The 27,062-nt window shown below is 43.8% G+C and overlaps 1 protein-coding gene and 1 long non-coding RNA gene across 3 annotated transcripts in view; both read left to right on the top strand.

Annotated features, from left to right (window-relative positions):
- The first annotated feature begins 6,804 nt into the window (after window positions 1-6,804).
- LOC125426116 lies at window positions 6,805-12,674 on the top strand. Its single transcript, XR_007243501.1, has 5 exons — window positions 6,805-6,909; window positions 7,488-7,553; window positions 8,649-8,662; window positions 11,960-11,983; window positions 12,425-12,674. It is a non-coding gene; the product is annotated as an uncharacterized LOC125426116 (long non-coding RNA).
- A 1,498-nt stretch (window positions 12,675-14,172) lies between these two features.
- DISP2 (dispatched RND transporter family member 2) overlaps window positions 14,173-27,062 on the top strand; it is a 32,687-nt gene continuing 19,797 nt past the window's right edge. The window contains exon 1 of one of the 2 annotated variants that reach the window (XM_048484263.1): window positions 14,173-14,388. In XM_048484263.1, the coding sequence (XP_048340220.1) occupies window positions 14,294-14,388 (95 nt within the window). In that variant the 5' untranslated portion in view covers window positions 14,173-14,293. Of the gene's footprint in view, window positions 14,389-15,617; window positions 15,662-27,062 lie in introns of those variants that run through there. The other variant, XM_048484264.1, reaches the window with a different exon arrangement.

Raw genomic sequence — 27,062 nt, 5'->3', positions numbered from 1 at the left:
GGAGAAAAGTCCCAGATTTGCTGAAAAAACTAAAATCTTTTCTTAAAAAATTAAAAATATGAGGCTTAAAAATCCCACAAATAACAGAGTTTATACCTGTAACTTTACAAAACAAATTCCCTCAGTATCTGCTGCTAGGCAACCACAACAGTTTTGCCAGGGGATACAGGAGGAAGTACGGGTAAGTGCCACTCTATAAGTCATTACAGGTTCCCCACCATGCAACTTGGTTTGGCCTAGCTGCCTGCAACTGTAATCAGCACCTGTTAATGAGAACAGCAAAGACAAGGAGACAGAAAAAGGTAGACCAGTGGTGGCGAACCTATGGCACGGGTGCCAGAGGTGGCACTCAGAGCCCTCTCTGTGGGCACGTGTGCACAGAGTGCGTCATGTGGGGGGGAAAGCACTGTTAAACCCCACTGATTTTCATGGGAAGAACTAAAGCATGATCCTTTACCTGAGAGTGAGCTCAGCTGCTGGCAATGGGGCTTGCTTCTGAGTAAACCCACCTAGGGTCGTGATTCACCAGTTGGAAGAGTTGCACGGTTGCTTCAAAGCAAAGTCACTGACTAGCACCAAGCTTACTCTCGAGTAACGTGCGCCTCGGAGCCAACTGTTTTTTCTAAACTAAAACCTCAGTATTCAGGTTAAATTGCCGTGTTGGCACTTTGCGATAAATAAGTGGGTTTTGGGTTGCAATTTGGGCACTTGGTCTAGAAAAGGTTTGCCATCACTGAGGTAGACTGATTGGTGGGTAGGAAGAAAGCAGGAAAATGGGAGAACCTATGGAGACTTCCAGGGAAGGCGCAATAGAACTAATGTGGAATGTGAAATGAGATGCAATTCTTCTCCTGTAATCATATATTCACACAGAAATAGGAATGAAGAGTATAGCACTCTAAGAGGATCTATATAACAGTCCTGGCCATATATACCTATACCAGTGGTGGCAAACCTTTGGCACTCCAGATGTTATGGACTACAATTCCCATCAGCCCCTGCCAGCATGGACAATTGGCCATGCTGGCAGGGGCTGATGGGAATTGTAGTCCATAACATCTGGAGTGCCAAAGGTTCGCCACCACGGACCTATACAGTCCAAAGACATCATTGCCTAAGGATGGCAACAACACACTCCTAGCCAGTAGTCAATCGCCACACATTTCATTTGAGACTGAAGAGGTGTTTGGGGGGGCGGGGAGTGGGCATGATCTTAAATGCCTGGCTTCTCAGCCAGCATGCAAGATTGCCCTCCACCCTTTTGGGCTGGGTCAGCAGCGACGGGAAAAGACTGCCCCTCCGCCTCTTCTCTCTGAGCTCTTTTGGGGTGGTCTCTTCCCCCCACACACACCTTGCTTCTCAAGGCCTGCAGACCCTGGAAATCAAAGTAGGGGGACACATCCTGCATGCAGGACTGAGCGCAGCACACAGGATCATACTTCCCATCTTGCTTCCCAAGACCTGTGGGCCTTGGCAAGTGAATGGGGGGGGGGTGAAAGGAGAGCCCGATCCCGGCTGCTGGATTGAGTGCACTCAGTCCACCACCCAGGATTGTTCCCCCCACCTCACTTCCCAAGACCAGCAGGCCTTGGAAAACAAGGGTGCTGGATAGTTTTTCTGTTTTTTAAAACAATTTAGAGGATGTGTCTTTGAAACTTCACAGACTTGATATCAGAATCAGTATAGATTTTCATATCAAGTCTGTGAAGCTTCAAAGACACATCATCGAAATATTTTTTAAAAGGAAAACTATCCAGCACCCAGGGTTGCCCCCCTCCAACTCTCTTCCCAAGGCACGCAGATCCTGCCTCGCTGCTGTCTGTGCCTGCCACCAACAGCTGCCTTGAGCAGGTTGTATCATTTAGCACAACAGGCTTTACTGCTGGTATAATCCATAATCAAACTACATAATAAGAAAAAAACCTAATCTTTGCCAAAAATGGAAGAAGTTAACCTATGCCAAGTATGAGCATCAGCAGTAATTTTAATTTTAAGCCTGCCTAAGAGTATTTGTGTCTGTTGAGCCCATCAATCTCCTCCCAATAATCAGGTATACAGAAATCAGTTTATTGCTGTGACAAACCCCCACCCTTCCTCAATTCATCCAGGCAGGGAAACCACTCGCTTAGCAGGCTTGTCAGATTTTTCCTGCCATTTTCACCTCAGCCTTGTTATATTCTCAGAAGGTGGAGGATGCCCATTATTTTAGAAACTTTCTTGCCAAACCCCTGTTATATGAGGCACAAATAATAATAATACCAAGGCAGAGATAACTTAACCAGAATAAAAGATTTATTTAACAAAGAGAGGGGATGGGAATAGCTGATGGATAACTTGGATGAAGGAATGAAGGAGGCGTGTGTTTTTTTAAATCCACTTTCCCGCCATTTCCAAGGTGGTGTCAGAGCAGCCATCAAAAGTCAAAATATGCATAATACAAATAAATAAAAGCACTTCACAATAATTACATATAGAACAGCAATAAAACCTAATTTTAAAGTCCAAATTTAGTCAAGCTACTAGGATAGCATCTCTACAACTCAGTAGGCAAGTAAGCCTTGACCAATTTGGCTTCCCAGCTTTTGAGAAAAACAATAAAGGGAGAGGGGGAAGAAAAAAATGTGTTACCAATGTTAGCACCAGGGGGAGCAGAGGAGGTCAGAGGTGCTAAGTACTAAGCTGATGGTCAAAGATCTACAAGAGGAAAGAGGCTGGTCCATCAACCAGTAGCGTGATGTTGACGTCAGCCATAAGAGCATTGCTGCCTGATAGACTCTGGAACTGGAAGAAGTCCCATGGAGTCCTGGTCTCTTCAGACAGAGAGTTCTACCAGGCAAAGGCAACAGCCAAAATGTCCTTGATCCTGACTGAGAACAACTGGACTGACTTTGGACCAGGGACCAGTCAGGAGGTTTTGAGAACTGGGTTGTAATGCTGTTTGGGGGGACAAAGAAAATAAAGGAGGGGGGAACTTTGAATGCTGCCCTGAAATCCTTAGGGACAAGGGACAGGAATTTAAATGTGATAAATGGTGGCCAAGTTGTGGACAAGAAAAGTTACTTAAAATTACAGCAAGGCATTATGTGACCCCTGCAACTGCTGGAGACTGCCATCTACCTCTGCTGTTTTCTTTGTAAGTGAATTCCATTACTGACCCATGGAAGGGAGGAATCGAAGCAGAAGTACTGGCAGAAGACATAAGAGTCGCATTATTTCATGGTGCACCATTTACATTAAAAGCAAATCCTTGTTTTCTGGGTTGCAACTTGGCAATGGCCACCCCAAATAAAGCTACATTTTTTAAGAACTGAGTTCTCGGCAGCATCAGAACAAAGCTTGCCAGACCCACCACACACTGGCAGTCATTCATAAATGAATGCATTCAGTCCAGTGACTCATTACATATCACCCATTACACACTAAAAACACTGAACTCCATCCCTGGGGCTGGCACAGAGTGCTGAGATCTTGACTCACTCAGCTCCTGCATTAATCTTTACAGATAAGCACTTATGCACTTGTATTTAATCAATTCAAATGGGCCTTTAAACAAAGCTGTGCCCTTCAGATTGCACGATGGGGACTGTAATTTTCCAGATCACTTCCTCCCTTCCCCTTATTCACGCAGGTCAAAGAAACCTGATAAAATATCCTCCTACATTTGGCAAGGGGGAGATTGTTTCAAATCTGAAATGTTAATCAGAAGTGAGGTGGCTGGCTTGCCTTTCTGGACGGGGTCTATTCGAAATGTAGCAAGACCTCATAAATTGGCCAGCCTCCAAGGCAACCTGGAGTTCTCTCAGAATTACAACTGGTCTCCAGATGGCAAAGATCAATCCCGTTGGTGGATATAACATCGGGGAGGGGGGGGCGTTTCTATGGCCATACATTACCACTAAGCTCCCTCCCTTCCCCAAATTTTGCCTTCCTCAGGCACCCCCACCCACCAAATTTTCAGGAATTTCCCAAAGAGGGGTTGGCAACCCCATAAAGGGCTAGGCTGATAACAGTCTGATTCACCAATTATGACCACGTACAAGGAGTATTTTACACTTCAATTCCCGAGGGTATTATGTTAAATGAAAATCGTATGGCTGTGCTTTTCTAGACTTTTTTTTTCTTTAATCATTGTCTGGTATCTGTAGATCAAGGGCTTTTCTGAACGGTTATGAACTGATGTGGTTGATTGGAAAGGCAGCTTATAAATATTTAAATAGATTGATGGACATTTAATGGTAAAGTTACATACTTTGGGGTGGAAGATGCTTAAAATTTAAGGTGGCCTTCAATAACTTTTCATATACAACTTTGCCTGTACAGTTGGTGCACAACACCACATTTGACTTTGACTTCTAGGTCACATTGGTTCAACACCCACATCAACAACTCACTCACTGGTGTGCCTCCTCGACTTATTCTTTGATTCTCTTTGTACAATGCATGGGATGTGCATCTGCCACTGAAACCCACTTTGGCATTGCACAAGGTCCATTCTGTGATCATTATATATGCAAACAGCATACACGCACAGTGTCCCTGTCATGTGGAAAAGGAAGCTTCTAGGCTAGCACAGTTTGTCCCTTAAAAGGGTCTGGGTTAATCTGGAGATTCAGATTATGCAATAGATTGATCCTTTCAACTGCAGGATTTGGAAGCGGTTTGGAAGAGCAACATCACTGCCAGTGTAACAAATATTATGGATCTGCAACATGTCTTCTTATTATAGATATGAACAGTTACATCCTATAGTACAGATGAGGCCCAGAGTAGTACAGTGACTAATGTGTTGGACCACGATTGGAATGTCTGGGTTCAAGTCAATATTCAGTCATGAAGGTGACCAGGTGATCCTGGAACAGTTGCTCTCGCCAGCCCAACCTAAAATACAGAAGGGGTACATTCTCTGTGTACCATTCAAAACTCCATGGAGCAAATGGGGTTGTTGTTGTTTTAATTATAAGTTGTCTCTCTAAAGGCCAAATCAAGGCTGCTCACAAAGTGAAACAATGCAACTGAAGCATAACTATAACATTAATCAATATAAAAACAATCCGGGGATCGGGCGGTATATAAATCAAAGCAATAAATAACATAAATAAATAACATAAAATCCAAGACTCCCTATGTGCACAACATGACTTAAAACAACATTCAGCAACCTAAAATGATACCCATAAGATAACTCTCAAGCTAGAAGCAAACGATAAAAACAAGGCAGTGTAGGGAAATGAAAGCTTGTCTGGGTAAAGGAAATATTTTTGACCTGGTAACTAAGGGACAGTAAATTAGGGTGGGAGAATGCTGTTAAAAAGCTCTGGTTGTCACCCACTTCACCTGTATACTTGGGAGCACAAAAAGCAGGCTTTGGATAGGGATCTTAATTCTTAACTGATGGTTTATTCAGTACAGGAGAAGACAGCCCTTTAAGCCCTCCAGCCCCAAGCTATGTAGAACCTTAAATCCTCACCCATATTATCTGGCCCACCAGTTTAGATCCAAAATCCTTTTTGTGTCTGGGTATGCCTTGCCTGCAAAAGATGGTGGCAGCCATCTTTTTCAGTAATATTAAAATGTCAAAGAGAAGGAGTTGGAAAAGCTTTTGTGGCCCAATTGTGATCTGTAAAAACCCTCTTTCCTAAAGAAAAGTAACGTGTGCCTTTAGTGTACTTTTCTCCTGTTTTTCTGTGTGAAATAAGACTGTATTGACTATATAATCTCCCACCTGTCACCTGACATGCAACTTGGTTGTCCTTGACCTGTGTGTCATGTTCTGGAACTCTCTCCCCAAAAGATTAGTCTATCCCCTACTTTGCCATCTTTTGCCAGTGGGTAAAGACTTTTCTTTTGCTTGGCAATCCTTCCTTCCTAACCAAGGTTTTCATTGCTACTTCCATGCTTTGTGTGTATCTGAACTGTTTTTTATTGATTGAATTATTTTTGTTGGAAGGTTGGTTTTAATGGTTTTTAAATGTGTTTTATTATGGATGTTTTAAATTATTACCTGCCATGGTGGTCCTTGTGAGGCCCCTTCCACATAGGCAGAATACCGGTAAATACCTTCAATCCACTTTCAATGCACTTTGCATTTTACTGTGCGGAAATACCCAATGCATTTGGATTTTACTGTGCGGAATAGCAAAATCCACTTGCAAACAATTGTGAAGGAGGATTGAAAGTGCATTATTCTGTATGTGTAGAAGGGGCCTCAGAATAGAAAGGCAGTATACAGATGATGATAATGATGATGATAACAATAATGTTGCGAAGTACTTCCCCTCACAACTAACTTACAGCACTAATTTTTCCCAGCTGGCAGTTCTACAGCAGTTTGGGAATGGTGCAATATTTCATGTAGCCCACTTCACTATATGCTGAGCTCTACCCAGACTCACTCATCCCACTGTGTTGTTATAAAATTATCATTGAGTCTGTCATCAGTCTGGTTTTGGAGAAAAGAAGGTCAACAATACCCTAATCAAACAAACAAGTAAATGTATCTACTAAAGGGCTGAATTTTTCATGTCTTTTCCTCCAGGAGCACTTAGGAACATGAGTCTCTGAGAATGTGCATAGACTTCCTATTTGTAAATCCAGCCCTGACAGACATGCTGCAAACTATTGCCAGCAACATCATTTTGTTGTCCACTGTTTCCCTTCTACCTTTTTCTGTTCTTTTCCATTTGCTTCTGTTCATCCACTTCCTTTTGCTTAGGGTATTTTCCCATGCCTGTCTGTGCCACTCCTTTCTTTTCTCCTATAGTGAGAAAGTGAGTCCGCCTTTTCCAAATATACTTTCTGGGTGTGGTTGAGCCATTTCAGACTGTGCTGTTCTATAAAAACCCAAGCAATCCCATTTTCTTCTCTGAGAACTACCTTCTGCTGTTTGGCTGGATCAGCGGCCTTGTTTTTGTGAGTATGAATGGAATGCTGTCTAGATACGTAACTGGCAATATTACAGAGGTTTGCAGTGAAATCCTAAGCATGGTCATGCAGTAGAGTGTAATTCTGTTTAGGATTGCACTGTATATCTTACAAGTTCTTTTTGCTTCATTTAGTTGTTTAAGTAAGCCACAGACATTTTACAATCCATCTCTAAAATCCACAATAACTCTGTTCTAGGGAGAGAAATTAGTTTATTTTTTAAGAAAACCTATGACAAAATTATTTTGATTTCTGCTTCTAGGATTTTGGACATCTTAATTCTGTTATATGGCCATAACAAATGTGGAGCAATTCCTCTGTGGACAAGTCCATTTGGATTATTGTTTGTCTGTTCTACAAAGAAGGCAATATTTGGCACAGCTCATGAATTTAAAACTTTGATCCCCTGTTCTTGTGAATTTATCTTCACATTTACTATCATTAACTACAGCACAGGCATGGTAAAGTCCAAATTAATGACCTGGCATAATAGGGATAGACTACAACAATCCCTGTAAGAGATGTATTTGTGACATGTATTAGCATTAACTATGTTTCCACTGCAGGTTCATTGATTCTGTGCTTCTGGTTTGTGTGACTGTTCCTATTAAAACACAGCATTATGGATTCTGGTAAGAGATTTAAGGAGTTTCATCTTGATGTTGGCAGATTTCATTTCATATGCTTATACCTTGCCTTGTTTGCTATGCATGTGCTTACAGCTGTGTACATTCCACACCAAATTAACCTCCTCCCCCAATTCTTCAATAGGCAAACTTTGAATTCTTCAGATTGTTCAGTGGCGTATCTGGGGGGGGGGGTGTCTTGAGACCCAGGGGCCACTTGCCTTGATCACGTGGGGGGCACATTCAGCCGCCCTTCCCCCCCATACCCCACCCACAAGCCTCCACTTGCCTGCTGCTTCAAAGGCCCCAGCTTGCATGGCCCATCCCCTCCCTCTCTTTCACCTGAGCCCAACCCCAATCAAATTCCCCCTGCTCCCCCACCACACACCTGCCTTCTGCCACCTGCCAAACTCGCCATCTATGATGAAGTCAATAAAAGTAAGAATTGCTATGCTGACAAAGTTGGCAAATGGGTTCAGATAGGGAGAGAAGAAGAATTTGGATTTATATTGCACTTTTCTCAACTGTAAGCAGTCCCAAAGTGATTTACAAATTTATTCCCTTCCTCTCACTGCAACAGACACATTGTGAGGTAGATGGGGCTGAAGTTTGGAGAGAACTGTGACTAGCCCAAGGTCATCCAGCAGACTTCATGTGGAGTAAGGAAACAAATCCAGTTCACCAGATAAGAGTTCACTGCTTGTGTGAACTCCTGACTTGAGCCCAGAAGCATACAGATAACCAATGCAGTTGTTTTACTATTAGCATAACATGGGCATGGAGTAGATCTCATGTCATGTCCCTGGGTGGGGAAACAATCAGATGAGTTTATTTATTTATAATATTTGTATCCCGCCTCATACTAGCATCTCTAGGAAGCTTACAAAGGTTAAAAACAATTTTAAACCACAATAAAAACATCATGAATAAAATAATACAATTAAAACAGCAATAAAAATCACAGAAGAGGATTTGCTGCATCCAGAATGAAATTTGCCACCCCCACCTGCCCTCTGGATAGGCTGCCCATTTTTCAAAAAGTGTTCCAAAAAATGAAGATTTTTTTTTAAAAATGCAATTTCTCTTCTTTTTTCTTCACAGCCAAAAAACCACAGGTAAGAAAACTATCATTGTATTGTCAAAGGCTTTCACGGCCTGATTCAACTGGTTGTGGTGGGCTTTTGGGCTGTGTGGCCGACGGCCGTGGTCTGGTGGACATGGTTCCTAATGTTTTACCTGCATCTGTGGCTGGCATCTTCAGAGGTGTATCACAGAGGGAAGTCTGTTACACACTGTATCCAGTGAGAAAGGAATGTTTTAGTGGGGTATAAATTGTCATGTCCCTGGGTGGGGAAACAATCAGTAAGTGTTTGGGTGGAAGCTGCCATGCAAAGGTGTGGTTGATAGCATAGTATTGCGGGGGGGGAGGGGGGGTTTCAGTCCAGGGAGTGACTGGGATTCACATGCAAAAAAGAACAGAAGTGGTCTTTGGTGTCAGCTGCTGGTAATCCCAAAGCAAAGAGGGCAAAGTTTTGTCAAAGGCTTTCATGGCCGGAATCACTTGGGTGCTGTGTGGTTTCCGGGCTGTATGGCTGTGCTGCTAGAACACAGCCATACAGCCCAGAAACCACACAGCACCCAAAGAGGGCAAATATTGCACCAATGTAGTTCCTCTAGAGAGGTCATAGAAACTGTAGTAAGCCATGCAGTGTCTATATAGCCTTGATTTTATTGTCTCCTTTTGCTTTCACCTAACCCCTTTTTTATCTTGTTCATTCCTCCTATGGCTTTTTTTTTAATCATTGGTATTCTAGCTTATCTCTGTTGCATTTCCTTCATATCATCCTCTGCCTCTGGGTGTTTGTTTCTTTGCACAGATGCCTGTACTGTGTACAGATGTGCAATTCTCAGCCCAGTTTCTTCTCCCTTGCTGTTACAGTAGCTCTTGTTGCAGTTCTGCCTCAGTAGCTGGCTAACCATTCAAGTATTAGGAAAGAAAAGAAGATCCTTGCTTTAGGAACGATTGTTTTTTTTCTGGAAAGAAAAATTCTATTCACTCATTTTTTTAAAAAGCTTTTAAAACCACAAGATGTTTGCTTCCTGCTAGAGGGGAGAATGCACCTTGTTAAGTGAAAAATGTTTTAGTTTTGATTTTTTTTATTTTTAATGAGAAATAAGAAAAATGATGTGAAAATGGCAGAACTTTGATACACACACATTCTTTTTCTGTAGTGGTAAATGCTTGGTAATAGCAGCTGTGGCCGCTGTTCACACATCTGTAGAATTAGCCTAGTCTCGTTACTGGGGGGGGGGGAGGAATTTGGGCTTCCCACATTTACCTTGAAATTTGCAAATGCACCTTTATCAGCACCTACGGTAGGGCAAACACCTATATGCATCTGGGTCCTCCTAGCATCTCACTCTCACAACTTTGAGAACAGTCCAACAGATTATCATTCCAGTCCAGTGCATTTTTTACTCCGAAATTTCCTATCACATCCACTGCAACTTACTGCCAAGTGAATGCTGTGCATGAGAAGTTTTGTCTTTGCATTTCTCCTCTTTTTCTGGAGCAGTGCCTTTAAGCCAGAAAGCCAATGGTGAAAAATAATCATAGGGCAGTTACCTTTTCAAGGAAGTTGTGGATATGTGCTTAACAGTGGCTCTGTAGAAGAGACTTCACTGTGTTCCTTGAGAAATGTTACAGACAGCAGTTACAAAACTAGCTGCTTTTTCAACAGTCAAGATAACCAACCTGTGTGAATCCTTCATGAGAGCAGTGGTGCCCGAAAGAAAAGAACCCTGCTGAGACCTCCATTTCAAACTACAAGGATCTGCTGAACAAACATACAGTCAGTCAAGGTAGACCAGAGCCACCCTCATGTCCCTGTTGTGTAGATGGTCAACAGAGACATGGAAAAGGTATGGGGATATTTTCCAAAAGCATCAGAAAGGAATGTATATCCTTTGTGAATTTAAACTCGAAAGGACTCAGCTGGATTTAGTCTGGTCCTTTTGGCAAAAGAAGCGCCATCTGTTGCAGCTGATGCGCCAACGTCCAGAATGCCACTCCATCTCTATGACCCAAGGTGACATGGCACTTTGCTGGGCAGTGTGACCCAGCATGTGGTGCAGAGTCAATGCTGCTGCTGGTCTCTCAGAAACAGACACTCTCACCAGATGCAGCAGAGTAATTGCTCCTGCATGTTGCCAATTACACCAGAGTCAGGATGTCACAAGGGCAAAATTGAGGAGGTTATCCAAATGCACCATCCTAGCGAATTTTAATCTAATTATTGTAGAAGGCTTTCTCATCCAGAAGATGTGCTTGAAACATTAGGAGCAAAAACTACTAGACCATGACCTCACAGCCTGGAAAATCCACAACAGACAGTTTTTAATCTACCAGCTTTATTGACAAAAACCAAAGGGTTTGAGAAACAGAGAAACGGACTCCGTAATAGAGCATCTACTTTGCGTGAAGGCGAACCTTGTCATCTCCAGTTAAAGCAATCAGGTAGAAGGTGATGTGAAAGCTCTTGACCTGGAGACCCAGAGGGCTGCAGCCGCTTAGAGGAAGCAGAACTGGATTTGGTAGACCAAAGGTCTAATTCAGTGTAAAGCAGCTTCATGTAATTACATCATGGTGATCTGATTCAGTAGTACTTTCAGTTGATACAGAGTGTAAGAAAATCAGAACTTCCCTCCTTGCCTTACACAGGACATTAATGTACTTACATCTGTGCACAGTGACTTTGCTTTGCTATATGGCTATAGGATCAAGATGTCAGTTTCTCACAAGTGTATGGTAGGAGAATTGAGGGGACCAACTGAAACCCATTTCCTAGTAAATATGCATTAATGGTGTGCATGTGCCAGATGTCTCGCCACTGCATTAGGAGTGCAATCCTAATAATGTTTACTAAACAGTACATCAGAGGCATTCCTCCCATTGGGCAAACTGGGCAGTTACCCAGGGCGCCACCTTGTGGGGAGCACAAAAACTGCAGGTTCGTTTGTGGGATTTTTTGTATTTTCAGTGTTTTTCCATTTTTGGCCTGCAGGGGGTGCTGTTTTTAGGCTAGCAGCACCAACATTTCAGGGACTTTTTGGGAGACTCATGGAAGATATTTTTGAGCTCCAGAAATAGACCTCACCCAGCGTCTTAACTTACCGTGCCAAATAGGGAGCTAGAGGCCCAGAATATAATAGCCTTGGAGTGGCGTAAGAAAAAGAGAAACAAACCTGTGGACCTATTCCAGTCTGGAGTTCCTAACTCCATTCTTTCAAATATAGTCATTATAGTTGATAGCAGCCTCTTTAAAATTAAGTAAAATGTAATGATACACATTCATAAAATCTTGTCAATCAGCTTGTGCATTTCAGCCTCTTTCTTTCATTCTTTTTTTAAGGAGTCTGGAAAAGAGAAAGAATCGGTAAGCCCTGCTTCTTAACTTCAGATAAATCCTTGACTATCTTTTTGTCAGATGGTTTACTGTTTTTCCTGAGACACGTCAACAGTCTTGGATCTGTCAGTTGCTCTAATGTCGGTGATTAAGCCAATTGCTCAGCTGAATCAGGCAACGTCTGTTTTGCAAATTCATTCAGCACCATCCAAATTGCTGATGGAGCCTGTCGTTATGAAAGCACTTCCACTCCCCTTATTGTTCTTAGGACTCTCTCCTTGTCCTGTAAAGCTCATTGCCCCATGTGAAGAGAAGGTATCTAAACTGGTATCACAGAAGGGCTTATGTTCTTTATGCTGTCTTAAGTCTTCCATGGCATTAAGAGAGGAAAGGCTTATTCTAAACAGCAAGTGGGATTAGTACGCCTTTACTACAATGATCTGTAATACTTTTTGCTCTGGCTTTTCACAGCATGAGAAACACAGCGGATGCCACAGTCATGGCCAAACTCATTGCCATGAGAAAGGCCAAGGTCACGGACAATGTCAACAGCAAGGGGAGAGTTCGAAGTGTCACGGTCATTGCCACGGCCAAGCTTCCGGAGAAGGACAGCACAAATGAACCCCACTTGGGTCAAACGTCATTGAACACAATACCATACAAATACCACCCAATTACTTTTTAAATTCAGAAATACTTATTAAATTTGAGGAAACAGAAACCTTGGCTGTGTTTTCTATATCGCTGCCTTTATTCCTATCAATTCAATTTAATAGCAGTTATTTTTTTAAAAAAACAATTAAATTGTGACTTTTTTATTTTTAATACCTCTTTCTGAGCAAATCTTGAACTTGCCACATATGTAGAGAGGCTATTTTCTAGAACTGCATAATGCATAAAGCAATATTGAGTGATTTCTAAATAATGGATTAAGATACACTACTTAGTCATGGGATAGATCAATTATACCTATTCACAGATTTATTTTAATGGTTATTAACTGTATAATGTTATGGGTATGGATGAGTCTAATTTTTACTTCAGATTTTTAGAAATATGTTTCATATAACTGTTTAAAATTACTTTTGTCATCTATGGTCATGCAATAAAATTGTAGTACGACTTCTACATTGGATGGATCTGTAGGCAGCCATGGCTGGGTTTGGACCCTGATGAAATATTTTGAAAATGAGTGCTTTACCCATGTCTCTTTTTTTTTCTTTGTTGTTGTGGGACCAACTGAGAAGCTCTGCAAGAACTGAAAGTCTTTCTCTGCTATTAACTTCTTATTGGCAGTGAAACTTTCTCTGAAACCCCTGTTAGACCTAATTAACTAGCCATCCACTGACATCAATAGAAAGCAACTACAGAGTACAATTCCCAGGGACTTAGCCATATAGTAATGCCCAACTGTGCAACACCATCAGCTCACACGTGTCAATATTAAAATGGAAAATAAGATCTCGGAACAAGCTTAAGGAAAATGGATTTAAGATTGAGAGCGGGACATTCAGGCTTACCACTTATAAGGATGGTAAAAGTTCCAGTTAAAAATAATTGTCCAGAAACCCTGCAAGGATTTGGTTTAAATAGGATATGGAGTACCTCCTGTTATTAAAAACTTGTGTGTGGGGGGCGGGGTGTAATTGCCAGGTAGGATTTTTAAATGTATTCTTACCTTTTGAGAGGCTTTCCAAAATGACTCACAGCATCCAGAAATAATCAAAATAGACAATAAAGCACGAAAAGCAAAGACAATAAAGCACGAAAAGCAAAGGTGAAATCATTTTAAATATTTGAACACTGTAAAAATCCCCCTTCCTCTTTAATCTCTCTTAACCACATAATTGCTATGAGAGTAATGTTATGTAAGCAAGACCTCACTTCTTCAACTAATTTATGACAGAAACAATGGCCGGCTCCTTTCAAAGTACAAATTATTTTATAATGTTACAGAATGGGTTTAACTTTTAGAGAAACAACGAAAAAGTGAACAATGCTTCGCGGCAAGGAAACAGATGTTGGTATCCTTGGGGTAGCCAGCGAGTGATATAGCTAGCCCCCGCTCCCTTAGATGGAAGTGCCCACTTGCTGGATTGGGTGTGTTGAGATCCTCCTTTCTCTGCTATTGGTCCACGCGCCCGCCTCTGCCCGGTCCCCTCCCCAGTCACCATTTGCGGGATCCGCGCAGGCGCTTTTTGGACCGAGGCTGCCGCCGCCGCTGCGGCGCTAGGAAGAGCGTCCAGCACCACGGAGCTGCGGACAGCGCCTTCCTCCCGCCGCCCCAAGTCGGCTTTTGCAAGGGGGAGTGGGGGGAGAGAGAGCCGGGGGCCGAGAGCCATGGAGAGTGCGACGGGCTCCCAGTCGCTTGACCCGTCGGCGGCCGGCGAGATGGCGGAGGTGATGCGCCTGGAGACCGGCTGCTGCTCCTCCAGGTAAGGCTTGGCTTCCAGGCGTGGTCGCGGGCTGCAGGTCGAACCGGACCCCTGGTTGCGGCGCGCCGATCCTCTTCCCCCTGCCTTGCGTCCTCGGGGGCCTCCCTCTCCCTCTTTTCCACCCTCGTTGCCCTCCATTTGCCCCTTTCGGGTTCCCCTCCCCAACACTGGAGGCTGCTTCTAATGGGCTTCTGGCCGCGGGTCACCCTCCCTTGCCACTGCAGAGCCAGGACCGGGCGAAGGCTTTTCCTGGGGCATCAACTGGGGCAGAAATGGCCTCCCCCATAAAGTCCCCAGGTTCGGTCCCTCCGTGCATGGCTTTCACAAGGAGCGGGTGAAGCTGTTCTCACTCGGCTAGTGTGCCTGCCCAACGCTCTTGCGATGCAGCCAGGGTCACTTCAGGAAGCAACACTGGACTAAGCCGAGGTTTGCCGCTTGAGGAGGCAAGGGACTAATGGCTGAGCAGGCTCTGGTAGCGGCACCCAACGAGCTCAGCCGCACATCTGTTCCTACGCGGCCCTGTGCCTTTTTGTCTCCATTAAGAAGATGGTCATTGCCTTAGATCCTTAAAGAGAGGCTGCCATTTGTGTCGGGAAGAATTTTCTCTCCCAGCCCCAAAATAAAGCCAAACAAAGGAGGAGCCGTCTACGCCAGCCACAGACAAAAGAAATGGGAGGCAAATCTCAACTCGAGTCTCAGAGCAAAGAGAAGGAGGAGCAGAGGCTGGGCCAGGCTGCTCTTAAGTAGGCTATTTCAGGGTCTGTAATTCTGACTGACCCTGCTGCAGCCCCTGAATGCAAGATCTGGAACAAGCATTAATGCTACTGTGCTCATAGCTAAAGCCTTGGGATAAATTGGCTCTGCAGGGTCCATGGGCATGAAACCAGCCATTATAAGAAGATATCCTAAGGTAGTTGTTGGGGAAGAAAGCGCTACAGAGCTGGAATGTGTCTGTTCAGGAAGCATTGATTGAGGGAAAGCTCTTGAGCAGATGATTGTCATGGCTGTTGAGTAATGTGTCTGAGTGCGCATGTGCACAATCAATGTACATAGGCTCCAGATTAGATCTGCAAATTTGAATCGATTCATTAAACTTGAATCAATTCATTAATAGATTTCATGACTGATCACTCCATCCCCCATTATAATTATGCACAGGGCTCAGATTCAGGACAAATAGAGGACAAATCAGAGATATGTTTGTTCCCTCTAGCCTCTGCCAGACACTATAAGAACAAATAAAGATGCTTTTCCCGGATCACAACCCTAGCAGGTATGTTGCCTTCCAACTGAAATTATGGCTTTCCTGTTAACAATATGAACCACAGGCAACTTATACTGATTCTGCTAATTGGTACTCAATATGGAATTGAGCTGGATTTTGTTTTGGGTTGATCTCAAAATTCATGAAGGAGAAATCTATTAACAGATGTGATTCAAGATATCTGAACAAAATCTCCTTGTTGACAGCACATATCACATACAAAAATGCTCAACTGAGTATGCATACAAATCCTAGATGAACTGCTGCCTCCATGTTCTGCTTCTTGAACAGATTCTTGAACAATCAATATTGAAATCAGATCACAAAACTAGATTATCTTTAGTAGGATTCACTTATATTTAATATCAGTATCTTTTAAACCTGGATCTTCCACAATACTGATGAATGTTAAATTTGTTTATTTTTGAAGTCATTTCCAGATTTAATTGAAAAGAAATTTAAAAACATGCGAAGCAGCCTTATACTGAGTTCGGTGGTGGTGGAAAGTATTGCCAATTCACAGCTAATGTATGGAAACCCATAGGGTTTTTCAGGCAAGAGAAAAAACCTCTGCTAGGCTGAGAGAGTTCTGAATGAACTGTGACTAGCCCAAGGTCACCCAACAGACTTCATGTGTAGGAGCAGGGAAACAAGCCTGGTTCACCCGATTAGAGTCTGCCGGTCATGTGGAGTAGTGGGGAATCAAACCCGGTTCTCCAAGAACGGAGTCTGGTGCTTTCAACCACTACACCTTGCTAGCTCCCTACTGAATTAGGCCACCTGTCTATCCATGTCTGTACTGTACATTCATTCTGGCAAGGGATTTCACTTTACTTACTATCTGACTCTTTTACCTTGAGATGCCAGGGATTAAACCTGGGAATTTCTGCATGCAAAGCAGATGCTCTCGCCCTGAGTCACATTCCTTTCCCTAGATGACCACTTGTTTGCAGTGAGTAGTAGTTTTTCTTTGTTAAACTTCAGATTGCCTCATTGTGAAGAGAAATAGCCTGTCTTTTAAGGTCCTCAGAAACATGATTGCATCAGGGTTTAGGAAAGTATAATTTTTTAAAATTAGTGACTTGAATTGGTTGATTATAAACTTGAATTGGTTGATTATAAAGCGAACCCTTATGAATTGAAGGGTTTTTTTAAAGCATCAGCTAATTGACTATTAAAGGCAAAGAAGCACATAATAATCTGGAATAAGTGCACATAAACTCATACATGTACAATGTTTTGCCATGCAGTACTGGGTTGAACACATTTACAGTGTCATCCTAAACAGACTTTAATAGTTGGTTCTGGTGGATTTTGTTCCTTTCGCCTGCATCTGTGGCTGGCATCTTCAGCGGTGTATCACAGAGAAAAGTCCACCAGACCATGGCCACACAGCCCGGAAAACCCACCAGAACCAGTTGAATCCGGCCGTGAAAGCCTTAGACTTTAATAGATTTAGAAGGGTGTAATTCCATTTAGGATTACATTGTTAGAATGCACTCCTGGAAATTCTACCAATATAAATATGTCAAGCATAAAGCATTGCTTACCTGCCTACTGCTTTCCAAGGTCTTTTCCTCCCTCTAGAGTATCAGAGATTGGACTAGTATTTAGATCTGTTCTCTGGGTGCATTTATGGAAATATTGAAGACAGAAAAAACAAATAGGGAGAAGGAAAACATTTACAGTATTTGTTTTGCTATCAACATCACAGACGTAAACCATGCAGATACAATAAGGAACTTGCTATTTTCTTTGTACATAGTATTGATAATGCCTTATTACCCTTAATATTGAGCATAGTAATCTGAGAGTTCTCTCCATCTCAACAGAGAAAATCTCTCAGAACATTATACACAATAGCAGTTGTTTGGTTAGGTTGGGGCCCTATTCTCTAACAAACAAATAAAGCGTAACAGTTCCGTTCTGGGTCAGATGAAAGGTTCATGTAGTCTATCATGCAGTTTCCAAGAGTTAGCTACCCTTCAGCAACTCATACAAACTGCAACACATACAAATTGCACAAGATCCCTGTGGGATCTTATGCAATTCTGCAGGACCTTTAAGATAGAGTTGCTCTACCAGGCTTACAGTTGAGGCAGCTACAGGACCAGCTGGCCTCCCGCTTTCCGATCAAGTTCACCATTAATCCCTCAATGAATCTGTTATCATTTTTCACCATCTTGATAGTCATGAATTTGGAATGTAGATGTAAATTATTTTGTCATATTTTAAATGTTTAAACTGTGTTGTGAATGTTGTAAGCCACCCTGAGCCCAAAAAGGGGAGCGGCAGCATATTAAATACAATTAAACATACTGGTATTTCCTGCATGTTGCTTTTATTCACGTACAATAATGTGCATATCTAACTGGGATAATTGCAGGATCATCCTAATGAATGGCAGAGTCCACATAGAAGAAAGCTATGCAAAACAGTATGCAATAGTAGACTATCAAAGAGAAGGATGCTTCAACCGGGTCGGTGCTGTGTTCTTTCATGACTTTCTCTGTGATTGAGCTGCTTTCCTTCCCCTTTATTTCCAGTCTGCTCTCCCTCCATCTACTAACTAGAGAATATTATCCAATATGACTTCCATTGATTCTTTAATGTAACACCTGAAAATAATCTTTATTCTTACATTAACAAAGTTGGATAATATTCTCTAGTAGATGGAGGGAGACCTTAGTCACCTTTTCTTTGTTATTTCAAGTGTGTCTCCTGGTTTGTGCTGGAAAGAATTTGTCTACATGCTGCTGTTCATGTCCACAAAGAGCGGGGCGTGTGTGTGTGTGTGTGTGTGTGTCTCCTTTGTCTCAGTTAATTGGTGCAATCCTGTTTTGCACCCAGAACCATCTAATTTCATTCTATTTAATCTGCTGCACATGCTGCCTTCCATTTTAAGACTACCACTTTGGAATTTGGACTTTTCCATTATTTCATGGAATAGCTTATTTTCTCCCCACCCTTTTTTGTTTTGTTACTGAACATCCAAGCCAATGAAGACTTCGAGAAAACCCAAATGCCTGCAGACTATTTTATGATATTTTGATTGGTCTTAATAAAAGTTATTATATGACTTCCCTCTTTTTGGAATTTGTCAGTGGACTCTGATCTGGAGAACCAGTTTTGATTCTCCACCTCTCCACATGAGTGGTGGAGTGTTACCTGGTGAACCAGATTTGTTTTCCCACTCCCACACTCCTGCTGGGTGTCGTTGGGCATGTGACAGTTCTTTGGAACTCTCTCAGCTCCACCTACTGCACAAGGTGTCTGTTGTGGGGAGAGGAAGGGAAAGGGAGTTTGTAAGCCTCTTTGAGTCTCCTTAAGGGAGAGAAGGGCAAGGTATAAATCCTAACTCTTCTTCTTCTTCTACAAGTGCAGCAGCTTGATCATGCCATGCAGCATTTTCTGATTGTGTGCCAGATCCATGGTCTGAGAGGGCTGGGATGCTCTCAGCCTCTGTGTCTTATCTACCTCTTAGCTTTGCAAGCAGTTAAAAATGAACATTTAAGATCTACTTAGTCTCTGTCTTGCATATGCCTTGATTTGTGATGAGAGCCTTTTTGCTTTGTCCATTATCTTGTTGACCATTGAAGTCTTTTGTTAGCCAATCAATTAGCTGATACGCAAATAGTCTTCTTTTTGCCTAGCACCTTCCAACTCGGTGCTGTGTTCTTTCTCTACTCTCTGTGTGATCAAGCTGTTTTCCTTACCCTGACTAGTAAAGAGTTCTGTACTATTTGCTCCAAATGGACCTAATAAAAGATAAGGCCACTGAGCTAGTCCTTTGTATCAAGATCCCTCTGAAATATGTTGTGCAAGTTTAGAATGCCTGTTCAATGCTGTATCATTACTCACTTGGAGTGTGAGATCCAATTGACGAGAGAATTTGAGGTTCTCCAGTGGTTGCCACAGATCAGGCGCACAGTCTGGAGTGCTTTTGGACTGCTCATGGCACTGCTCATGGAATTATAGTTGGCTACCATGACCAGGAGTACCATTTACCATCTTGAGTTGATGCCTACAAGAACTCCAAGAAACATGACAGGTTGCTGCCATAGTGCAAATCTTGTTAACCTCCAAGTTAGAATAATGTGAGATGCTCTATGTGAGGCTACCTTTGAAGACTATTTGAAAACTTCAATTAATTTATTTATGTCATTTATCATGTGCCTTGTAACTAAAAATGTGCCAAACTGAGTCAGTGAGCTGTTGGCTGCATGTAACACTGGTACTGAAAGAACTCCATCTTGTTTCTATGCACAATTGCTGCTTACAGCCTTGACATATGCCTTTTAGGAAGAACCTCCTTCCATATGAGCTTGCTGCCACCCTCACAAGAACACTGGAGAAGGATTTGAGTCCCATTTTAGTGCCAAACTGCAAGAGACACTTGGGATCCATGGACGGACTAGACCAGTGGTGGCGAACCTTTGGCACTCCAGATGTTATGGACTACAATTTTATCAGCCCTACTTGAGTATGGTCAATTAGCCATGCTGGCGGGGGGCTGATAATCCCTGCTTATCTAATTATAACCACCTATTCATACAAGGAACTAAAGTAATAGAAATGAGTCACTGTCATTTATAGGCAACAAACATCCATCAAGAGTGGTGTCAATGAGCATGACCATGGCGAAGCGAGGGACCAGTGAAACTGCCTGGTGATGCTGCATGTCCTCTGCAAAAGCCTGATCATCAGGCTCAGATGGTTCCTTTTCCTCACTTGCTTTTTTTGTCTCTGTGTTGCAAATTGGCTTTGGAATCACACAGTGTGAAATGTTACCTAGCGGTATCCAGCTTACATTGTGGCCATACACTGCGGAAGTCAGACACTCTCATTGGTTAATGTGATGCTTTAGCAGCTGCTTTAATGGACTTAAGAGTTTCACTTTGAAAAACTAGAATACCATTCTTCTCCAGAACACATTCTGTTTTGTAGTGGGGAAGCCAACCTTGCCAGTCAAAAAAGTCCAGTTCCTGTTTTGTTATGAAAGAGACATAAATGTCACTCTCTTCAAAGCCACCAGATTGCAGAAAGTTCCAAACCCTCCGTCTGTAGCAAGGCAGCCCCAAATCCATATGTCCTGCATGGGTAAAATGACTCATCTCCCCCAATAAAATCATATGCTTCTTGTGTCCATCTGTACAATTATCCTGCAAAGACAGGCTCTTCCAGATGGAGAACTGTATCCCTTGTCCAAGATCTCCTACTCAATCTGTGGTATCAGTTGAACCCAGGTGTTAGTAGGCAACATGGTATGTGGGTGGCTTAGCAAAATCAGGGGGCAGGAAACAGCAAACAGTCTGGGCAAGAGTAAAATCTCAATTCTATCATAGACTCAGAGCAAATCTGAGAATCAGGCCATAGGCCCTAGACATAGTCAAAGAACTCCAAGCAGGGGTTCTTCCAGCTGCGTTCCTGACTTCTTTTTTACATCTTCTTTTTACTGTTCTGGGAGTCTGCTGCCAAGGAAGCCCAAATAGCCTCCATTAAATTTGTATTCCAAGATAAGGAAGGACTGAGGAGTAATCCCTGATGATACATCTAGTGAGACCCCTCAATATACTGGATGGTCCTTTAAAACTAATCCCATGCACACCTACCTGGAATTAAGCCCACTGAAACAGCATGAATTTTACAGTAAAACTAGATGATCCATCTGTGAAGAGTCAAGTCAGGATTCCCTGATTCAAATTGCAGAAAGACATTCCTGCCAAGTAAGTATGCCTGAGTATGAGTTCCACCATTTCTTTGGGGGCAATTTCACACAAGATGCTTTGTGACCATTTGTTTTCCAGTGGGGTAAACCTAGTATCATCATGCTTTTGGCAGGTGAAGGGACCCAACAGGTCAGATGCTGTCATGCCTTTCCCTCCATGCTTCAGGTTCTTTTTAATTTAAAAAACATGACACAGATTATTTATGCATTTGCTGAACATCTGTGAAGACATCATCGTGGCTCCCCTTGAGCAAAAGGAGTCTTCGGATCAGGTTGAAGGAGGCAGTGGTCCATACTCTTAGAGAAAAAGACCGATTAGATCCAGGTGATCCTGGCCAATTACCGCCCGTCTCGAATCTTTCGTTTCTGGGAAGGTGGTAGAGAGGTGAGTGTTAGGCAGCTTCAGGGGTTTCCTGGATGGCGCTTTGTTGGCTTCGACCCCTTCCAGTCCGGCTTCCGTGCTGGGCGCGGGGGCCGAGGGCAGCTCTTAATACCAATATCACCAGATTACGCTCCATTATGCAGCGACCGGTAGGATGGTGGCTGCTGGTTTCGGTAGATCTTACGCGGCGTTTGATGGCGGTGATCCGCGACCTTACCCGGCCGCCACAAGCAGCTTCGAGTCTGGGGCTGTCCTTCAGTGGATTGCCTCGTTTCTCAGGACGAGTCAACAAATTAATGATGCGAGGATAGAAACCTCCTGGAGGTGCCAGCTTCAGTCGTGTTACCGCTTGGGAGTATATCCCAGCTATTATTAACATCCTATCGACCACTTGCTCAGTTGGTCTGCTGAACTTTAGGCCTGATCTGTCATCAATATGCTGATGACACTCAGCTCGTCTGTTGATGGAGGAGGCGGTTGCGCCTCGCGGCTCTCCAGCATTGTTGGAAGGTGGTAGCTGGTTAGTTTGCAGCAAGAGCAGGTTGCAACTATGAATCCATCCCGAAGCGGAGATCCTCTGAAAGCTGGAGCCGCCCAGGGTGAGGTTGAGATTTCAGCCGCCGGTGTGGGAGGACCTCAGTGGCGCTTGACCCCTCTGTTCCTGATCTAAGGGAGTCCACCTGGATTCGTCTCAATGGAGACAGGTAAGCCCATACAACCAGACTGCATTTTCCATCTTAAGCCAGGCCGGTCGGCTCCTTCACCTCTCTCCCCGGCCCGGATCTGGCCACTGTGATCCATGCAAGTGCACCAGAGGCTGGACCTATTGTAGCAACTTCGCTGTCGCTGACCTTCCCTTGCGTTTACGATTGAGGAAGTTAAAACTGGTCCAACATGCGACGCTTACGCCTGCTCACAGGAGCCTTCAGAGAACATCCAGCCTGTGTTCGCGACGGCTGCGTTAAACCGTTTGAATCGAGGTCATCTTCAAGGTACAGGTTTGACCCAGCACAAGGCTTTCGCATGACCGCAGGACCCTGTACCTTAGGGACATGCCCCACTTCGTGATCAACTCATCCTGCTCATCTGCAGAGGGCCAACCTGTTGGCCCCAGCCTCTATGATCTGCATTTGGCCTCCATAGGCCAGGACCTTCTGGCACTGGCCGGCCTGGTGGAACCACCCTTCACTCCAGCTGTCCGGGGCCTCACCCGGAACCTGGGTGGATTTCCATGGGGCCACCATGAACTAATGTTGTTCCACCGAGACACTGGAGTGTCCCAGCTGCTGATATGGTGCCCCTGCCGCTTTACCTAGGGCAGTTGTCGAGATTACATATTGAGAGTCCTGCGCCATCCCCTCATGGGGGTAGGGTTTTAAATTAGGGTCAGGGCCTTATTATATGTATCATGGTTTTGCTGTTTTTTATGGGTTTTAAGCTGTTTATGAGTTACTATTAGCGTTTATTTACTGCTGTTTTAAAGATTTTGGTACGAACGCCATGTTTTATGCTGTACGCCCAGAGCCCCTGGAGGATGGAAATTATAAAGTTTAATAAATAAAATAAATAAAGTCTGAACATTCGTTGAACATCAATAATGGCTCCCTTTGAGCAAGGGGTCTTTCCGATGGGTTGAAGGAGGCAGTGGTCCGCCCGCAACCTCTGAAAAGACCATCGCTAGATCCATATAGATCTGCCACTTCCGCCTCGAATCTTTCGCTTCTGGGAAGGTAATTGAGAGTGGTGCTGAGCGCTTCAGGTTTCTGATGACGCATTGGTTTTCGACTCTTCCAGTCCAAGCCCGTGGTTATGAGACCGCTTCTTGTCGCCATCACACACGCCCGTATGCAACTCGACCGGGCGATCGCCGCCAAGGCCTTCGTTGTAGATCTTACCAGCGCTTTGATATGGTCGCATCACGACCTTTTGACTCCACCGTCACGCCTGCACGGGCACTGTCCTTCAGTGATTGCCTTCATCTGGACCGACAAAGCAAGTGGTGCGGGATGAAGCTCTGAGGTGCCCGCCAGTGCGGAGTAACGCGCAGGGAGCCGCTGCTATCCCCGCTTTATTTAACATCTATGCAATCACTTCGTTCAGTTGGTCTGCGGAGTTTTAGGCCTGGATCTGTCATCAATATGCTGATGACACTCAGCTCATTCTGTTGATGGAGGAGGAGCGTTGCGTCACCCTGCTCTGCAGCATTGTTTGAAGGTGGTAGCTGGTTAGGTTGCAGCAAGAGCAGGTTGCAACTATGAATCCATCCCGAATAGAGATCCTCTTGAAAGCTGGAATCCCAGGGTGAGGTTAGGGGATTTCCAGCCGCCTGCGTGGGAGGGGTCTCATTGGCGCTTGACCCTTCTGTTCGGGTAGTTCAGGGAGTCCACCTGGATTCGCCTTCTCAATGGAGACCCAGGTGGCCCATACAACCCTCGACTGCATTTTTTCCCATCTTCGCCAGGCCCGGCGCGGTTATTCCTTCACCTCTCTTCCTGGCCCGGATTCTGGCCACCTGGCATCCATGCATCGTGCACCTCCAGGTTGGACCTATTGTAGGAACTTCGCTGTCGCTGACCTTCCCTTGCGTTTACGATCTGAGGAAGTTAAAACTGGTCCAACATGCGGCAGCTTACGCTTCGTTCACAGGAGGTATGCCTTCAGAGAATCATTATCCAGCCTGTGCTGGGCGACAGCTGCATTGGCTCCCCGTTTGAATTCAAGGTCATCTTCAAGGTACAGGTTTTGACCTTTGCACAAGGCTTTCGCTTTGCCGCCTGGGACCTTCGCATCTTAGGGACAACCCACCACAAGTTCGTGATCAACTCGCCTGCTCATCTGCCTAGAGCCAACTTCTTTACTTCTGCCCTTCGGCGATCTGCGGTTGGCCTCACGCAGGCCGCGAACTTCTGGCACCAACCGGCCTGGTGGAACCACCCTTCACTCCAGCTGTCCTGGGCCTCCACTCTGCGACCTGGGCGGAGTTCCGCGAGGCCTGTAAGAACTGTGTTGTTCCACCGAGACCTTTGAGTGTCCCAGCTGCTGATATGGTGCCCCTCTTCTTACCGTTCTGCCCCTAGGGCAGTTACATCGAGGTCCCTCTATATTGAGGGTCCTCAGCCATCCCCTCATGGGGGTAGGGTTTTAAATTGTGCTCTGACTTTATTATATGTACGCTGGTTTTGCTGCCATGGGTTTTAAGCTATTTTTATGGATTACTATTAGCGCTTGTTACTGCTGCTTCTTTAAAAGATTTTGGCATGACTTCTGTTTCTCCTTACCATGTTTTATGCTGTATTACCAGAGCCCCCCTTTCGGAGGATGGGGCGTATAAAAGTTTAACAAACAAAATAAATAAAGTCATCATCGTAATCCTTTTTTAAATTAAATTGAAAATTGCTTCAAGGGAGTCAGTTCATGATAACACAGGCACCAGCCAATCAGTGCTGTGTACAGCCGACTTATTTTGCAAAAACTCCAAACCAGTTTTCCCAGCTCAGTTCTGGATAGAAGACCATTTACTTGAACGAAGCAGGCTTTCCCACAGAGCTCCACACTCAAACAGTGTGTGCTTGTATGCTCCAGTTGGCTTGGCCTCCGTTCTCTAGCCTACTTCTCAAGTTTTAATTATGTAGTACATTTTTATTTCCATACTTCCTCCGAGGAGCTCAGGGCAATGTACATTGTTTTAGCCTCCTCCACTTCTGGTCAGAACAGGCATCTTCTTTGCATTGGCCTAAGAAAATGGTAGGAAAACAAATAAGAGGCACACATGCAGCTGAAATGCAAGAATTAGAGCTCCCGATCCCCACCTTCCCTTTGCTCTCTTGAGCCAAATGTCTCTTTGTTTCTCTGTTAGTTGCATTCAGCTGGGCTGGACAAAATGGAGCTGTCAGACAACCACTTTGAAGCTGCAGGCAGCTACTGTTTTGCAGATGGGAGAACAGTTCTACTCACACTGTAGCCCCAGCATCGCTGAACGCACAGCCCAGCTACAAGTGGAAATCACTGAACCCCCCTCCCCCCAGTCTTTGAAGGTTGCTCTTTCCAGTTGCATCATTATCAGTTAATTAATGGGAATATAGGGTATTACTGCAGAGTTATCTTTTTCAGAGCACCACATGAAGGTTAAAGAGCCCTGTGATACTGTCTGTTACTTAGAAGAATCCTTGTAATGGGCTACCCTGACAAATAGAGCTGGTCATTCTGTTCTACAGTGGAGGCTGTAACAAAAATATTTAATGAGCTGGAAAGCCAGCACTAATTGACTTAGCAGGCAATTAACTGGCCTGTCATTTTGCTAAGATAAGCAAGTGTGAAACTACAGTTAGCAAACATGGATCCACCACTCATTCTTTAATAGTTTTTTTTGTTCTGAACTGTTTGCAGCCAAATGTGAAAATCTTTGAATTACTGCTTGAAAACAACATTATTCCTTGACTCTCAGCATTATAATTTGGGCCTTACAAAAACACACCACCTCCCTTTGTATCAGAATCTATCATTTCAGTCAACACAAATTCAAACTGATGCCAGGAAGAAAACTAGAAACTTAGAAAAAGGAAATTGTTCAAAAAATCTTGCAGAACCTTGAAACTGGCTCAAGACGCTTCAGGGCCTACCTGCCAATGACAACGAGTACTGTGTTCGCTTGGTTTACAATGTCAGTCTATTTCTTTTAGGGTTCTCTTCAAAATATAACGACATAAATGGCCAGTGGAAAAAATCCAGCTTTTTTTAAAGCAGTTTCTCAGTCTCTGCTGTCATGGCTTATGGTTTGTAAAGCTCCTGATCAACAGGCTTACCAAGGATCATTATTTCATAGTCCATAAAAATCAGTAGTTCACTCTTTGCCTTCTTCTTGCCATAGAACATATATTTATGCGGTATAGTGGTTATAATATTGCACTAGGATCTGGGGTATTATTATTATTATTATTATACACATAACAACACAGCACAAGTGTCTGGAATTCATCTCTGAATATCGAGTCCTTCCCAAGGACCTAGGATATTAGAGGTATTTGCGTAGAATGTGTGCAGTTCCTAGAAGTGCTGCTTTCTGCAGCATGTGGACTGATGTTCTGTCCAAGTTTAGGCTTTCCAGATGTTTTTCAAGATTTCTTGGGATTCCTCCTAGAGCACCGACTACTAGTGGGATTACTGTTGTTGTTTGCTTTTCTGCCACAATCGTTCAACTTCAATTTGTAGGTCAACCTTGTATGTTTGTGATCTTTTCCGGCTCTTTTGTCCTCCTTTTCACCCACACTTAAAGCTGTCAACTGGCACAGCAACATCTATGC

This window comes from Sphaerodactylus townsendi, linkage group LG02 (genome assembly GCF_021028975.2).
Source record: "Sphaerodactylus townsendi isolate TG3544 linkage group LG02, MPM_Stown_v2.3, whole genome shotgun sequence".
Taxonomy (NCBI): domain Eukaryota; kingdom Metazoa; phylum Chordata; class Lepidosauria; order Squamata; family Sphaerodactylidae; genus Sphaerodactylus; species Sphaerodactylus townsendi.
The sequence above is the reverse complement of the archived record's forward strand: the minus strand, read 5'-3'. Positions and strand labels throughout refer to the sequence as shown.